The sequence below is a fragment of the Rhinolophus sinicus genome, chromosome 1 (assembly GCF_057876585.1).
Source record: "Rhinolophus sinicus isolate RSI-liver-muscle chromosome 1, RSI-T2T, whole genome shotgun sequence".
Taxonomy (NCBI): Eukaryota; Metazoa; Chordata; class Mammalia; order Chiroptera; family Rhinolophidae; genus Rhinolophus; species Rhinolophus sinicus.
In genome coordinates, this window is record NC_142501.1 from 77,745,037 (window position 1) to 77,763,813 (window position 18,777).

The 18,777-nt window shown below is 34.4% G+C and overlaps 1 protein-coding gene across 9 annotated transcripts in view; it reads left to right on the forward strand.

The window, feature by feature from the left end:
• The window catches only part of METTL25 (methyltransferase like 25), a 120,864-nt gene that overhangs the window by 61,609 nt on the left and 40,478 nt on the right, over positions 1–18,777 (forward strand). For all 9 annotated transcript variants that reach the window (XR_016022407.1, XM_088801011.1, XM_088801012.1 and 6 more), the window contains 2 exons: positions 1,501–1,530; positions 5,899–5,972. Coding sequence is in view for 8 of the 9 variants with exons in the window: in XM_088801011.1 (XP_088657137.1) it covers positions 1,501–1,530; positions 5,899–5,972 (104 nt within the window). In the remaining variant the exon portion in view is untranslated. The remainder of the gene's footprint in view (positions 1–1,500; positions 1,531–5,898; positions 5,973–18,777) is intronic.

Sequence of the window (18,777 nt, forward strand, 5' to 3'; positions counted from 1 at the left end):
ACTCATCAGCAACACATACCAAAGGTAGCCCTGTGTGTTATATATTTTATTGATGCAAAATAATTTATTATTAAAATTTTTTGCTTCTTTATTCAGTTCAGCCTTTTATCAAAAACCATAACACAAATCGAATCTGAAATTAGCACATGTACTATAAATGAAAACTCATTGTTTTCTTTGATAGTAAACTTGTTCTGGGCCTGTTGCTCTTTAATGTGAAAATTATAACTATCTTCCACGTTTTATAACACTCTGGCTCTAAATGTTCAGTGAAGGTATCGAGTCAATGGGAAAATTACATATTTTCTAAAGTAACTTTTGTGAAGCAAATTTTCCTACAATGAACTCTTCTTCCTGCTGAATCTCCATGATGGGAAGTCTGAGAAGTAAATCAGAATTCAAAGAGCAAGTTTTATGTTTCTGCTCAACTGCTGACTAGCTATGCAAATTGGGGCAAGTTACATTACCCCATCCCTGACCTTGTGTATCTGCACATATTGCACTTGCACAAGGTATTTTGTAAATTATCTTTCAGTTTTAAAAGTCAATTCAGCTATATCTAAAAAAATATTATTTATGAAAACCAAGATCTGAAGCAAATGTGTGTATTTTAAATTTTAAGTAGGAAGAACATGCAGATCCGTTGTTTTCGCTGCTTTTCTTTATTTGAAATATTTCCTAATTAAAAATTTTAAAATAAAATGTCAGTGAACGTATTTTACTCTTGCTATAAAACTATGTGAGCATAGAATGTCTCTAAAAAAAATGAAAGTTTCAAAAGGCTCTATTCCATATTTAAATTATGACAAATCTTTCAAATATATTTTCTATACATTGTATTAAGAGTATTTATTAGAAATATTAGGAAATATTTTTACAAAAGTGTTTTGGCTCTTAAGTAAATACAAATGTAACACCCGCTACATATAAAATTGTGAAGATATGTATTACTTTTTCTTCTATCTGACACTTGATCTTACGTGAATTTGATTTGAATTTGCAGACCATGCAGATCAAAATTATACATTATTTTCTAACTAAGCTTTGTCCTATAATCTGTTCGTTTTTGTTTAATAAGAGATAATACATATCTATAAAAATTGGAAGAAACTAGGTTAAAAGTGGTATATAAATATGTCTGTATGTGCACAATAACAGCTTTGGATTTATTTGATTGTTTTAGCTACACCAAAAGTGAGCCAAGAATATGTCATTTCATTTCTTTCCTGTTTTCTAAGACCTTCTAAAATGCAGGGAGTGTATACAGTTAGGGTCTGCGTTTTTGTATATGACACACATACATTATAAATCAGCCCTAAATTATACCAGTTAACATTCCTTAATGATATTAACACTTTTAAATGTATAAACTTACATGTTATCACTTAGTTAATCTTTTTAAAGGTCACTTTTACAAGCCCTTATACAGAGTGTTTATAAGTCTTATATGATAAGACTAAATATACCAGCAGCCTTTGTCTTACTTTTTTCTCCTTAAAGGCATTGGAGCGGGTTGCAGTTGGCCGAGGGGTAAGTAAGACTGTTTACTCTATTCCAGCTGATGAACAGGATAGTTTTCTCTCAAGTATTTTTCGTACTTGACCTGTTGATGAACTTATTACCTGATGGATTTTAATAAATATCACCTCTTCTTGTCACCTCTTCATATTGAAATTTATACTTTTCTCTGTAAGTTTACTTTAAAACAGAAGTGAACTTTCAGGAAAAGTAAATTGAACTTTTTAGGAAAACTTCCTTATTACACTCTTGTACTAATATCTCATTTCTTCATATTATACTGAACAATCTATAAATATTTCTAAAGAGTGCTCTTGCTGACTATAAGGCTTTTAATGGGCTTAGTTCAAGCAAAGATAACCAAGGTATAGTTCAATTTATTTTTTAACTATAATCCAAAACACATATTTCAGTTGGTTATTTTTAACTTTTTTCTTTATCTACTGATTAGTCATTAGTTGCAACAGCCAAATGGGTTTGCTCATAGAAACAAGTTAAATGTATCCTCACAATAATCCATTTAATTGCCTTATCCTCCACCTTAAGATTCATGAAACATACTAGGAATTTTTAAAATTTTTTTAAGAGTTGTTTTTAAGCTTTTCACAAAGTTTTTCTGTTGGATTTAAATTTTATAAACGTCTCTTTTGCTTCTCTTAAAGTATCATTAACATGTCAATTTAAAATTTTAAAAATAATTTTAAAATAATAATAGCAACAAGTATCCTTTTCCTGAGTGTTTAGTCTGAGCCTGGCATGATATTAAGAACTTTGTTTTTAAGTGTCACTACCTAAAAATTGATTGGAAAATAAAAACAACAAACTGATTTTTAAAAGCATTAAAGCTTATCGTTTAAGTGCATGGGCTTTAAGTCTCAAACTGCTGGTTTACATTTTGTCTTCATCAGACTGGTTTAGTGACCTTGGACACATGTCATAATTCCTCTGTAGCTTAATTTTTTACCTGTATAATAGCAATAATAACAATTACAATAGGAATAACAGTAATACCTTCCTCATAAGAGTTGTTTTGAGAATTAAATGAAGGAAAATGTAAAATGCAAAACAATGCCTAGCACATAGTAAGTGTTCAGTAAGTGTCAACTGCTGTTGCTGTTGTAGGCTATTAATAATTATGACTGAAAAATAACAACCAAATCTAACACAGAGGTTACCAAAGTTTTCTTCACCAATTGAAGCACATTACATACATAAAGCAACTGCCGGCATAGTACCATGAGGTGCTATTATTGTCTTATGATGCACCTAAGGGAACTGTTAAGTGGTGAACACTGACACTTGAATCTCTGACTCTGGATCCCAACCCCTTCACTCCTATACTGCCTGTCACCTTAGTGGTTCCTTAGGAGCCTGGAAGAGGAAAGAGCCTTTATCATAATAATGCCCCAATGCACGTGTGTGGTGTCTCTCAATTTCCCAAGTGCTTGTTCACGTTTGCAGTCAGTCTGATGAGTTGGGTATTACACAACACTTCCATGAGAACACGATGCACAGCACACGTTGAATCGTGCCTTCCAGCTCCTTTAATTAATTGCAGAGTCCTGACTTTCAGTTTAGTGCCCTTTCCACGAGACCTATAAAATGCATGTCTAATACATATGCTTGAAGGGTGTTTGTACTCTTTCCGCTCCCTCCCATTTTAACATGCATGAAAGTGTTGCTTTATCACTTATGAAGGAAAGAAAGTAAACTCTGAGCCACATTCAGTTTATTCCTGGAAACGTCCGTCCCAGTCTGCTCAGGAGCTGTTGAGTCCCTTCCCTCTCACACCCCATCCTTATTTACCAGGATAGATAGGTAGTCCTAGTTATCCCAGGAATGCACATTTGAAGGCACTTCATTACTCTCTTTCCTTTCTCTTAGGTAATAGCTGTAAAGCTCTTACTCAGGGTAACTTGGGAGTGGTGATTCATTCTGTCCTGTTTGTTTTTCTCTACGTGTTCCATTTCTTTATGTTCTCTTGTTAAAATGCATTTTTTGTGGGTTTTCTGTAATATAAGTATACATTTATTTCTAAATTTCCTTGATACAATTTTATATTTTTTTCAAAAGCATGGGAAATGAGAGCTTTAACTATTTTAGGAGTTTTATATAAAAGTCACATAAAATTAAAATTTCCATCTATTATATCTAATCAAATAAAAAGGTAAGAACTAGTAATGCTAATATTCACTTCATGCAATAATATATTTCCCAAAATGACTTGAATTTTGATAGAACAAAATAAGAGCAGGTATTAACATATGAAAAGGAATTTCACTATTTTTGTAAGAGAACTGAAGGAATTTGGGGGGAAGTGAGGGACAGATGATAGAGATTTTTGGTACTGCAGAAATAAATTACTCAAAATGAAAAACTATCAAATGGAAAATATATCCGGTGACGGAAAATTTTGAATGAAATGTTTTGAAATATGAATATTTGGAATATGACATGTTTCAGGAAAGCTTAGAAATCAGAGATTTTTATCTCAAGTCAAGTTGTTGTATTTGGAAAGAGATTTTTATATAAACAGCATGCCTTTTGAAGCTTATTAGTTTGAGCATGGGCTCTCAACTGTGTGTGTCTGCTTTCAGTGAGTTATTTTAGGAGTTGAGCTGGGGACTGTGGTATTCCTAACACCATTTCCTACTAGAATCACCCTCCCCACTATTTCCACCATCCAGAAAGGATATACCTTTACGTTCTTTGAAAGTGCCCTATCAAGATCCCACAAGACAGACATTCTCCCGTAATGTAAGAAGGCAGAGCCATCAGGCAGAGACCCAGGAAATAAAGGTTGACCCTCAACTCCTAACTTGATGTGTTTTGTAGTCTCAGCATCTGGGGCCCACTGTGTAGTAACTTGATGTTAGCTGGAAGCGAGTGACAGTGGAGTAGGTTTTTTGCCTGAGTATACCAGCAAAATTTATTTTGCGCTGAACTCCATCTGAATCCAAACATATTCTAGTTGAAAACAGATATAAATAATAATTTGGGGCTCTGAAGGAGAATAGGAGTTCCAAAAGGATAACTCAGTGGATATACACATTCCACAGAACTTTATCTTTAAAACTTTACCTATTATTGGGCAGTTTTCACCTTTCACCTTATTTGACTTTTCAAAAGCATTCAATGTTGTTCACCGCTCTCCATCCATGCTCATTTTTCTTTCTCTCTTTTTTCCCCACCAATAATAACTTTGCATGTCGTTGCTACTATTATTTTGTGTTTGATTTTCCTGTACTCTCAATATTAAGAGATCTTTCAGGATGTGGATGGAATTTGGTGACGTGTAGTTTCGTGGTGTAAGAGTGCCTTTTCCATTACTACAGTAAAGTGCTCTCTCTGTATATGCAGTAGACCCTGAACAACACGAATGTGAACTGTGCAGGTCCACTTTTACACATATTGTTTCAATAAATACCTGTACTGTTTTCTGTCTGCAGTTGTGGGTGCCCAACTGTATGCATTGATTTATGTCATACTTGAGCATCCGCAGATTTTGGTATCTGTGGGGGGCCCTGGAACCAATCTCCCTTGGAATGCCAAGGGATAACTTAAGTTTTGGGAGACTCGGAGGTTATACATGGATTTTCACTATGTGAGGGTCGGTATCCCTAACCCCAGTGTTGCTAAAGCGTCAACTGTATAGTAACTTTTTACCTTCTGCTTCTGTGGAACTACCGTGCTTCATTGGAAACCTTGTCTACAGCCATTCCTTGAATCTTTCCTTTGGGAAACCTTTGCACCTTCGTGGACACATTCCACTTCTTTTTCCCCAGGAAATGAAGCCTTGCCAAGACTTCAGTCTCTGATCCTATGTTCATTCTAACGCTCTTCTTTTCAACTCTACAGTAGCCAGTGCTATGCTCTTTTAAGCCTCAGACATATTTTTAGTGTGTCCTTACTTACCTATTCTTTCTAGTTGTGAATCCTAGATACTATTATCTCTATTCCACCACCATTAGGACAAACCCACGTTCTCTTTTCTTGCGCACATATCCTACTTGACTGCTTGCTCACTTACACAGAGCTGACTTGGCTGGTCATGAAAGTCTGTTTCCACATTTTTAACTGATAAGTACTCCATTGGAATGTTACCTCATTTTTCTTTGATCATACCTTTTCTTCCTAATTCACTATTTCTTTTCTAGTTTCTTCTCTTGCAGAATTACTTTCTTAGTGAGAATTAGCCCCACTAAGAATTAGCCTAAGTTAAAGTTAACACTTAGAATGGAAAAATTATAAAATTGTCTTTTATGTTTCACAGCAAAGTCAGTTTCCTAATATTCACCTATGGTCCCAACTTTGCAGTACTGATTTGATTTCTGTTATTTATTTTTTTCTTGTGCTTATATATGTCTACATTTTTTTCAGCTGCCTACTGAATCACTCTTCTATCGTGCCGTCCTTCAGGATATTATTAAAGATTGTTATGGCATCACCAAATGGTATGAGGATTTTATTTTAATAAGAAGAACTATGCAGTATTGTAAGTGGAAGTGACTTAGACTTCAGGTGAATTTGTTCAGGGTCACTCACTTCATTGGTAGAACAAGCTTTAAATTTGAGCGTGTCAGTAAATAACAAAGAAGTATGCAACAACTGTATCCTAGGTTAGTCATTATTAAAGTGGAGGGTCTAATGATTCCTTTTTGTTCTGAAAGGTTGTTGTAACGAAAAAGTAATATATGTAAAATACACTTTAGAATTTCAGAAGTATTGAAATGTTACATATAAGTAATTCAGTCCTTATAGTATTATCACATGAGCAGGAGTTATATTTAAAGTGTTTCACAACCAGTACAGCATAACCACTTAACTAATTAGAACAGATATTGATCATCAACAACCATTTTGGCCATTCGGGTCTCTACTGGTTGAATAGTAGCCCTGCATATGTTTTGTTTTGATAATGTCTTGCTTATACAGAGAGGCAAGGGGTAGGAGAATGTCTCCATAATACTGGTTCGGTAACTGCTGTACTCAGGCAAATATTTGCAGCAATCTTGGCAAGTTTTATGAATGTCTTCTTTCTAATTACAATTTTAGGATTTTGACAGCCATCTGGTGGTAATAGGATTATTTTTCAAATTAGAGTAACTTTCAGGTTTTCAGAAACTAATCTACACATATTAACTGAGATAGAAGCTATTTTAGATTAGCTAGTATTTCTTTATAAGAGAAAGTCAGTTTTTTTACTGAAAGAATTTATGACATACGCATACAAATATCCAAATAACTGTTGGTTTCAATTGTCATTTCTATGTAGATAACTTCTAACTTTGTATCTCGATCTCCATTCTCTTTTGCATATATTTACTAATCTTCAAAATGTCTATAAGTGAATGTCTCTGGTTTTCTTAAAAACTAGCTCCTTCTCTTGAGCTCACCTCAAGATACTACTAACCTTGTTGAAAAAAGTCACAAAATTATGCAAGTTGTGTCCACTCATATATTGACTACCTGCCTTCTTTTTAAGACTCAAATCTTTTCATAATTTTGTTTATTGTTCTCTTAATGACTACTTAAAATCATATACATTCTTTTCTAAACTTTTCTTCTCACTTAAAAATTCAAATCTTTCCAATCCTCCACACTCCTGCCTTCCTTTACTTCTCAAAAGGTGGATGATGGTATTTGTCTTAGGACTGCTTTCATTGACCTTTCACCCACATTTGGCCATGTTGATAATTGTTATTTTCTCCAAACTCTTCTTCGGTATCTTTCATTCCACTGCATTCCTATAAGTTTCTTTTTCCTACTCGGAACACTTACCTATTTTCTTCTTATTCATCCCCTAAGTGTATTGAGGCATTCTCTGTTTTATACTCAGCTCATGTCTCTTTATATTTTCTCTTTCACTTAGCAATTACCCTCACCACAAAAAACTGGAATAATGTATCTGGCTCCCGCATCTTTGTAGAAGTTCAAATCCACATCTGTCATTTCATCTGAATAGCTTCACTTAAGTGCCTCATAAATACATCAGATTCAGCTACATCTGAAAACCAAAGTCAGCTTCCAACCAATTCTGTTCCTCGTTTTTCCCCTCTTGACTTTTTTTGTCATTTCTGAGAATGGCATGGCCATTATCAGCTTTAGAAATCTTGAAATCATATGTGATTTTATTCTCCCATTATCAAACCACACATTCCAATTAGTTGCCACGACTTGCAGATTATATTTTTTAACCTAGCAGTTGTTTTTTGTGTGACAGACAGCCTATTAGATTCTGGATGCAGAGGATACAGTGTCTACACAGGACTATTTCATATTCTAGTTAGGATGGCATGTGTAAAAAAACAACTGAAATGATAGAAACCCATTTCCAATAACGGCAGACTAGATAATTAGGACCAACCCTTATTCCGAGAAAAGCTAAGAACACTGGAGATGTACTGTGTGCACATGTGTGTGTATTTAAATTTGTTTTTAATTGGTTTGAGATCATCAGAGACCTGTCAGGGAAGTTAAAAATTACAGGGCAACTATCTAGGAGAAGGTGGAAACCAGGAGAAACGAGCCCAGCTTTTAGGGCTGCATTTTCCCCAGAGGCATTCTGAATAAGCAGCTCCCTGCCAGTCCACAGAGTGGACCGAGGATGAACACTGCTTTCAAGAGAATGACAGTTCAGTGAGACAAAAGATGAGTTCATGGCCTGCTTCGTATGAGGACTCTGTAGACCTGGTAAACCATTCATACTTGAAGTTAGGTCCCTGGAGGTTCACACTGTACGAGTGAGAGTGAACTAGAAATAAAACAGCCCTAAAATGGACTAAAGCCCCACCTGGAGTCATCTCACGCTGTGATTAAAGTATGTTCCAGTACTGCTTCCTCTAGCTGCCCGCAGAGCACTGCAGTCGTTAAATAGTGCTAGGACAGTAGTTAATTATATAACCATGCAATATGTTGGTATCCTCTGCTGCTATAACAAACGTAGTAGCTTAAAATAACACAAATCTATCATCTAACATTCTGGAGGTCAGAAGTCCAAAATGGGTTTCACTGGGCTAAAATTGGGTGCCAGCAGGGCTGCATGTTTTCTGGAGGCTCTAAGGGATAATCCATTTTCTTGCCTTTGACAGCTTCTAGAAGCAGCCTACATATTTTGGCTGTTGGCTCCTTTCTCCATCTTCAAAGCCAGCAGTGTAGCATCTTCAAACCTTTCTCTGAATCTAGACCTCCTCTTCTGCCTCCCTCTCCCACTTTAAAGAATCCTCGAGATTACATTGGGCCAATCTGGATAATCCAGGATGCTCTCTTTATTTTAAGATCAGCAAACTAGAAAATTTAGTTTCATCTGCAACCTTAATTCCTCTTTTCCGTGTAACATAATATATTCAAAGGTTCTGAGGCTTAGAACGTGTGGACATCTTTGATAGAACATTATGCTGCCCACCACATACAAAAAATATGTCTGATTCCTACTTTACAACAAACACAAATCAATTCATAGTGTTAATAGATTAAAAACTTAACTATGAAGGCAATACTATAGTACTTTTAGAAGATAGTATTGAATAGGATTTTTATAACCTTGAACTAGAGGAAGGATTTATTAAACTAAGTACAAACCTGCAAATCTTAAAAGAAAAGATTAAGAATTCAACCACATTAACATTAAGAACTTCTGTTTTCTGAAGATGCCAAAAAAGGAGGGGGAAGTGACCACAGGCACAAACTAATTGCAAGATCTAAAACTGACAAAAGATGATTTTCCCGAATATGTAAAGAATGCCTGCAAATCTGTGAGAAAAATTAACCTAAAAGAAAAATAGTGAAAAAACTTGCTAGGCCTCTTTACAAAGAGGACTCTCAAATAGCCAATGAACATAGGCTAAGATACTCAATCTTGATAAGTAATCAGGGGAACATAAAATGAAACCGCAATGGGATATGATTTTTATAGCCTTTAGATGAGCAAACAAGTTTGACGATATCAAATATTAGCAAACACACAGAACAACTAGAACTGTCCACATGGCTAGTAGGAGGGAAAAATATCATCCCATTGGAAAACAAGTTAGCATAATCTAATAAAGTTGAATATGTCTATATAATTTGTCTCAGCAGCCCACACCTAAGTATTATTTATATCCTAGAGAAACTCGGATACATGTGCTCTTCAAGACATACAAGAATGATCAATGACAGCAATGTTTATAAAATCGAAAATCTAGAAACAACAAGTTAATGGATAAGTTGTAGTGGGTAATGCCGCAGTGAAAATGGATGAATGCAACTACATGCATCGATGAGGATGAATAGTGTGAATATCAAAGTCACAGGAAAAGTCCTACCAGATGGTTCCATTTATATAATTGAGTAACAAGCACAATTGTATCATTATTTTGAGTATAAATGTACGGTAAGTAACCACGAAAAACATAAGAATGGAAAACACAAGCAAGTGTGAGTGTTGTAGTTCCCTGTGGGGGAAATGAGTAGACTGATGAGATAGGGAAGACGAGGGGTCTATAGGGATTTCAATATACTGGTAATGTTCTATTTCTCAAGTTTGGTTCATTTTATAGACAGTCTTTATGCCTTATACATATTTTATAAATATGTATTTGTTTGTGTTCAACAGCAATAAAATTTTGATCTCTTATCCGGTTGCACACTATTGAGCTACATATTATACTACTGCTACTATCTGTTACGGTCACTTCATTAGCATGATAAGAAAACAAGATAAAACTAGTCAAAAGCTTATCCACAGTCTCATACAGCCTGAAAGAACCAGGGCTAGGACTAGATTCAGAGTCTATACGTGTTTTCACTATTTCATGCTTCTTTTTAATTTAAAATTTTGAGGGGATATTTTTAATGTGAGCTGAGTTGCATGGCTCCTTATGTTGACATTATAAATCAAGGTTAACAGAATTGGAATCTCTAGTCAGCAAGAGTATTAAAGACAGAAAATGTGATCACTTAATTCTTTCACTTTTTGTTTAGTTTTCCTTGTTAAACAATTTGTCTTCAAGGGATATACTGTTTTAGAATACCTGCAACATTATTCTGAAAGTTTCTTTAAGTGTAATTGTTTATATAGCCTAAGGTTAGAAGTAAACATTTTTCATTGACTTAAATATATAGCATTTTAACTTTGTTAATTGTAATTGTGAGTTAGCATCCTATATTTATGTTAAAACTCAGTAATTTATAGAAAATTCTTTATTTCCTTATTAGCTCCTATCTGGGAACTTTGTAAGGGGAATAATATGCCAAAGAAGGAATTTCACGGGTAAAACGTTCTTAAAACACTTGGAAAGAGGACAGGGAAAATATGGGTGTGTACATTTTAGTCACTTTATTATTCTCTTTCATAATAGTTACTGTAAACATTTATACAGTAAACAAATAATTTTTTGATGTCTATAATTATGAATTACTTAGTTTTATTTTGCCATAATCAAATAGAAAAGTGAAAACCAGATCATGAAAACTGGCTCACAAAATTAAAGCTAATTATTTAATCCATTACATGTGGCCAAATTGAAATTAGCAAGTTTATCTTTTAGATTGAAAAATACAATAGTTTGAAAATTTTTGGAGCTCTCTTAAGTGATCTCCATTTTCAGCAAAATTTTATGTTTTGCTCTTTTAAGTCTTTCAATATCTACTAGCATATAAAGGACATAAAATAAAATAGTTTCATAAATATTTTATGATGATAGAAAAACTGAATTTTGGTGCTTTCTGTCCTGTGTGATTGTTTTAATTAACTTAGTATACATCTGCTTCACCATTTCCTAAAATTTCCTACATCGGTGTTGCTTTTTTGGAAAATGCTACAAGTAAACCATGTTCTTACAATTGTATTTTTAGAAAAGAATGTGGGTGGTATAGGATTCACATGAGTAGAATTTTAATCAGATCTAGTGTATTCACTTTTATTAAAAGAAAGAATAGTAATTCCTTTTTAGCATTCTGACCATGCTTTATTCTGACAAAGGGCCCCTTTTAATCTGTTCTTCGAGTCCCATCATTTATCTTTCAGAAACAGTCATGTCACTTTTCTAACTTCAAAATGTTTGATAGTTCCTCTTCTTTATACTCAAAAACTACAGTATCCTTATTATGCCATTCGAGGTCATTTCTAATCTGTCACTAATATCCTTTCCGGCCTAATTCATCATCCGGTTCTTCTTCCTCTGCACCCCAAGCAGCTGCCCAGGCACACTGTCCAGGTACACTGGATTATTCATCGTTTCCCATGCAATTAATTTTGCACCTTGTATGTTTCCTTGGAGCATGTGTATCTGCCTGGAATATTCTCCTCCCCATTTCTGACACCCTTTCCTCTCATGACCTCTGGCAGGTGAAATCCTAGGCATTCAGTTTAGAAGACATCTCTGATAGATTTCTTTTCCCTTTCTCGCCTTCTCCTCTTCTCCCATAGTATTTAATCTGTAATTCACTGCTCTTACTAAACTTATTAAGTCTAGTTAGTTGTCTATTCGTCTATCACTTACCTAGTCAGCTCCTAATGGTCAGTATTCAGTCTTATTAAAAGAAATGATATATCATAGTGGTTAAGAGCACAGAATCTGAAAACGCTCTTTGGGCCCCATTTCCCCTCCAACTACTATACCATATCTGTTCTTTCCTTTACCGAAAACTCTGAAATTGCTGCCAATTTCTTTCCCATTTTCTCTTGAATTACCAATCAAATTTTACTTCCATCACTCCATCAAACCACCCTTTTCAGGCGCACTAATGACCCATGTTACTGAATCCCATGGTCAGTTCTCAGTGCTTATCTTACTTAGCCTGCCATTACTATTTCACACAATTTACCACTCTTTATTACAAACCTTTTTTCTCATATTCTAGGAAAGCCTCTCACAATATACTCTTCTTTTTCTCTTTCTCTTTTTTTTTTAGTTTATTTTGCTGATTCCTCTTCTCTTTCAAACCTCTAATTGTCGGAGTGCTTTTTTCTATCAATACCTACTACCTAGGTGTTCTCATCGTGTTTCATGGCTTTAAGTACCATCTATATGTTGATGAATCCTAAATTTATGTTGCAGTAAATTACAGTCTTATCCTTCCAGTTGCTCAGGCCAGAAGTCCTGGAGGTATCCTTGACGCCTCTCTTTCTCACGCTGCCTAAATCCAGTCCTTCAGTAATTTTATAGTCTCTCCCATCCAAGTATATCTACAGTTCTACCACTTCTCACCAACCTCAAGGCCACCAACCTAGTTCAAGTCACCATTATCTCTCATGTAGATTATTGTAATAATCTCCCAATTTGCCTTCTTGCTTCTAATTTGCCCCCTCTAGTCTGTTCTCTATACATTAGCCATAATCATCCTGTTAATATATGAGATTTTGCTCACAATCTTCCCATGGTTTCGCATTCATATGGACGTAAAGCTAATATTTTTACTGTGACCTACAAAAACTTACATGATGTGGCTCCTCATTATCTCTCTGATTTCATTTCTACTATTTTTCCCTTTATGTGTGTACTGGTTTTCTTAACACGTTGCATATGGCGGGGTTTAAATCCCTCATGAAGATTCTCGTGATCCGTACGCAACGTGTTAAAAATGCCAGAAACACTTCTACCTCAGGGCCTTTGCATGTAACATAGCCTCTACCTGGAACGTGCCTTGCCAGATATCCACATGGCTAGCTCCCGCTCTTTCTTCAGTTCTTTGCTTGGAATTATCATGTCTATGATATCCATCATCCACCATCACTCCTCTCTCACATTTCATATCGGCTTTCTCTCCTATCATCAGCTTCTCATCAAGTCTGTTTACTATTTATTACACTACATATTTTACTTATTTGTTTCATTGTTTGTCTCCCAACTCAAATGATGTTCTGTTTGTTTTGTTCACTACAAATGATAGAACCAGTAATTTGGCTCCAGAGTATTTTAGAAATGCTTTTGAAGAACATGAATCAGATTTTGATTATTCAATAATAACAGTGTTCTCCAGATTGTTGTCCTGAAGAAAAATAATTCTGTAAACATACTTTGAGAGAATAGAATTTCTTAGAATCAAGTAAATGCTTTATGTAATATCACCCTCTTTAAGATTCTCGGCGCCCGTTCATATTTTAAAGACTCCCATTAGTTTGGTGAGAGACCGCAGACTGTAACTGTTAAGAGCGTGGCACAGGATCTCTATTGCCTGGTTTTAAATTCCAGTCCTCACTGGGTAATAACACTATGATCTTGGGCACATTACTTAACATCTTTTTTGCCTCAGTTTTCCCATGTGTAAACTGGAGTGAATAATAGTGTCTGCTTCAAAGGGATATTATGAAAAATAAACTAATATCATAAAGTGCTTAAAACAATCCCTGGGACATAGTGAGTGATTGCTATTATTATTAAATCTATTTAACTTTGTTGAAGTCAATGTTTATTTTATTTGTTCATACAATCTTTCTTCTCCCAAAACTGTACACAGATTTAATTATATTTGTAGCACTAAATGTTTTATGGGGCACACTCAAAAATACAGAAAAATCTTGAAAGTAATTGTTCTAGCTCCTTCTATGACCCCGTTTATGATTTATGTGATTAGTTTTCTAACAACTCCAAATGAAATGACAACAAAATTAAGTTCTTGTGAATATTTTCTTTAATGCCACATATATTAAAAGTCAACTATCAAATACTATGAAAGATTCTTCTGAAATATGAATATTTGCTAAAATTTAATATTTTCTGTTAGATATAGTAAGTCCAGTCATGCTTTAAATCCATAATGGGAACGCAGTGCAATATCCGTTCCCTTTGGTGACTGGTCTTTGCTCTCCTTTTACTTTTTTATATCACATCCATTTGACAACAAAATTTCCTATACCAGTTATGCTCTAAGTGTTAAAAAAAAAAAAAAAGTTATTCTGAATTGAGTTATTGTGCTGTAAATACTTATACATGTAGACAACATCCATTAGAAGTTTTTATCTTAAATTATTAACCATGAAGAGTAAAGCTGGAATGGAATGTATCTCCTATTGAGATGGATGGGGGTGGCCTTTATAGTGCTTTTAGTAAAGAAATAATTTTGTCTCTGATGCTTCAGAGGACCTCCTGCACCCTACCTCATAGCAATGCCAGACAGTACCATGCATGAGAGGGATGCATTTTCTTTGTCAAGCTAAAGCTGAAGACAGGCTGTTTGTGAAATGGGATGTGTAAAACAGAATCTGGACTTCCAGGCACCTTCTCAGCTAGATGAGTTTTCGGAAAGTGTGGGTATAAGAAAGCAGAGGATTTGGAAACTGATTTCTTTAAAATCACTTCCAGCTATAGTTAACCTACTATATTCCATGATAAGTGACCACTGCATATCTGTACAAGCAGTAAGTGAAACTTCTTGTACAAGCAGTAAGTAAAAGCAAAACTTTTAACAACTCACGATACTTAATTAAAAAATAAAATACCAACACAGTTATATTACCAAAATAAATACTGCCTCACCTAAAATTTCCATAGAACTGTACAGTTTACTATTATCTTCCACGTGCATTACCTCATTTACATCTTTGCCCTATGAAATAGATGTTACCTCCATTTTCTCAGTGAGGAAATTGGGGCTCTGAGAGATGATTTGTTTACAGAAGGTAGAATTTAGATCTTTTGACTTCTAGTCCAAGTGTTTTATTATTTTTTTCTAGTACAACACCATTTCAGAAAGTACTCTTGATTATAAGAGTTCTTATTGCCAAAAAGGCAAAACTTTGGATTGTGGCCTGAATCTTTCTCTTACCCTGCTGTCAGTCATGTTCATTGGACAATCTGCTATGTGTGAAGCACTACCCTCTATGCTCTTGGATACTGTAAGGACTGGCAGATAATCTGTTAGTCTATGGACTCTGCCATCAGGGAGCTCATTTATAGTAGACGACAGACTTATACATGTTAAAAAAGGTAACTATTGGCCATTACTGGAAAACCAGAAGAATAGTACTATTTCTCTTATTCAGAATACTAAGCAATGTTTGGAAGTAAGTCCAGCAGTCCTATCACAGCAATAGCCACCCACTGTTTGGCACGGCACCCATGCTTTCTGGGCCAAATAACTAAGGGACTTATTGTCTAATGAGTAAGATAATTAATATAGAAAATTAATAATATACAATGGCAACATAGAGAGGAATCATATAGTAAAATTTACCCTTGGAAATTCCTTACATTTCCTACAAAGTACTGTATACATGATTTTCAGTATATAACCCAGTGCAGTAATTAAAATATGTAAAATGTTCAAGTACATATTGTTTGCTTGTCTATAGTATAAAATACATAAAATATTTTACAATATTTTTAATGACATAACCAAGTGTATATTGAATTTGTATAGGATTCAACTCGCTATCCTTTGGTCATGTGACATCTGTCATATTGTAGATAGTTCTAGGATATGGGATCAGAGGGAGGTTTTGTTTTGCTTGCTTGCTTTTTTCAGACAGAGATACTTCAGTATTTTCATATAAGAGTAAAAATTCAGCAAGTAAGAGATGTTCAAGATACATAAAAAAAAGCAGAGATGGTATCCATATCTCTTACCTTAGGCATTTTCTGACAGAAAGCAATTACATTAGCTATGTTAATCATATTAATTAATGGACAGTAGGCTTTATTTATCTTCACACACTTCAGCAAAATGTAAGACTACAGTGAATCTGTAATGTTGTGATACATAATTATCAAAGGCAGACTCTAAATCTGAAGTATTATAAAATGACAGCAATGGGATTGGCACTTACAAAAATTAAAAATGGAATTGCCCCATATGCCATTTGTTATTAATCCTATTCTGCCCTTTTGTTTTCCAGTTAGTAACTTTTGACATTTTTTTTGGCTGCCTCTTTTTTATTTTGTTTCTTAATTAATAGAGTTGCAGTATTTATCCTTAGTAGGGTATAGACACTACTAAAGGCTGATGAATGAAATAGTCTCCTTGTAATTAAAAGAACAGATTGCATTCTGCATCATAAATTCTCTTTGCAGGTATTATTTTTAAGAAAGATAATTTGAAGATACCCAGCCTTTAGAGATTGGTGCCATGTCTTACAAAAGTAACTTTTTACCTCCAAAAGTTCTGAAAGTTTGACTCACTGTACTTACACATGTTGTTTGGTAATATTTAAATTGGTTTTCTGTCTTTTGTAAAAAAAATATATATATATATATAATATACATATAATGTATATGTATATATATATATTTTTTTTAATCAAAATGGAACCATTGGTACTTCCTTCTTCTCCAGTACTATGAAAGTAATAAACCAATTTTTGTAGCCTTCTTTAGCAATAGCACTCTATTTTCAAATACAGTCCTACAAACGAATCAAATAAATTCAACAGATTTTTGAAAAGGACTTTTTTCTTAGACAATTATACTTTCAGTTTTTATGGAAGACTGTAAGCTTTTAAAGTACCTCTTTGGAGTCCTTAAGGAGTACAGTTTAAAAACAAATTGTTAAGAAATAAAAACAAATTGTTGTAATGTATTTCTAAATTGTACGTGTTGGCCTAATTTTAGTATGTTACTATGTATTCACTTCTTACTACTGTTGTTGGAAACAGACGTTTTGAAATCCTCCTCTGTGAAGTACTTAAATCACACCCAACTCTGCTCTCTTCTGCTCACCATCATGTACTTATCACATTGGTTATAACATTTGTTCACCTATCTTCCTTTATACACTGTAAAAGATTTCTTATAAACTGGGGATGATTTTACCCCAAGCACAATAACAGAAAATAACCACCATTTCTGGAGTGCCACTTGGAAGTAAGCCAAATACTTCTGACTGGCCCTAACTGCTGAGAAGTTTAAGCAGTAAGTCTGGCAATACATGATTTGGAAAGAAAAGACATCCTACCTGATGTCCATCCCTCATACAATTTTGTAACTCTTAGTATTTACCATCACTAGTGCACTAAGCTCCTTGCCCTCGAGCAGAGCAGGAGGGCCCACAAAGCTTTTCTGTAAGAATATACACAGACACACTCTTGTAAGATGTCATGGAGCCTGCCCACTTCTGTTTGCCTATAGCACACAGGTGGGCATCCTTCCTCTGCAATTTAACAATATTGAGTATGAATCCTGTTGAAGTACTGTGTTGCGTAATGTTGAGTAGCAGTTAATATCCCAGATTCTGAAGCCACACTTCCTGAATTCAAACTTTGGGCAGTTTACTTCACCTCTCTGTGCTTTAGTTTCACCATCTTTAAAATGAGGATAATAATTTGACCTACCACATGGCGCTGTATGGATTAAATGAGTAAATGCAGCAAAGGACTTAAGAATCTCTGGCACATAGTAAACATGAAATAAATATTAGCTGTCATTATTTGTTTTGTTTACATTGCATTTTCCTTATGTATTTGTTCAGTGGTTCTCTGTATGTTTTAAATTACACTTGTTTGTTTGTATAGTTAAGCTTGTCTGTACCCTGTCTGCTTGACTAATAAATAGATCTACTTATGGTATTAATGTATTTTCCTGTTACAGTCTAACTAGATGTTTTTGTTTCTGCAAAACACCTTAAGAGCCTTTTTAAGATGAGGAGCAAGAAATTAACATTAAATGATATATTTTAATTGTCACACAGTTATTTAGTTCAATGTTCTGTGATATGTAAGAGATACATATCTATTATATGACGTCTGTTATACATAAGATACATAAGTATGTATAGGATCTGATAAGTACATAAAAACTTATTAAAAATGCAATTTCTGCTTCCTGGATCCTATACCTATTCAAATGACTATTATTTCAAAGGAGTTTTTTTTTTAGCAGGGAGTTGGTAAATAAAAATTGCCCTCTAAGAAAATAGCATGACAATATAGGCAGGAATGAAGGGGACAGACTTCAGTCTTAACTAGGAAGTAGTTATAATAATCCAGACACGAGGTAAGAAGTGGAATTGAGGTGGCCATCTAGAAACAGAACTGAAGTTAGATATTTAAGGTATATTTCAATGGAAGAATTGATAGCTCTTCATATTTAATTAATCATAGGGATTAGTATTTGTACTGCCAAGGGTGAGTGCGCTTTTATTCATTGTTTTTTGATATTGGGAGGTGGTAAAGTTTTCATTCCCTTGATTTTTACACTCATTGCATCCAAAATTGGGAGATGTGATAGTCTAGCATTGCATTATTTAAATTTAAAGCCATCTCGTGATACTTTGTTTAAATTATAATGAAAATCTGCGGGGCATACATGAAATCAAGTCAGACCCAGCTCAGCATTGTGGTGC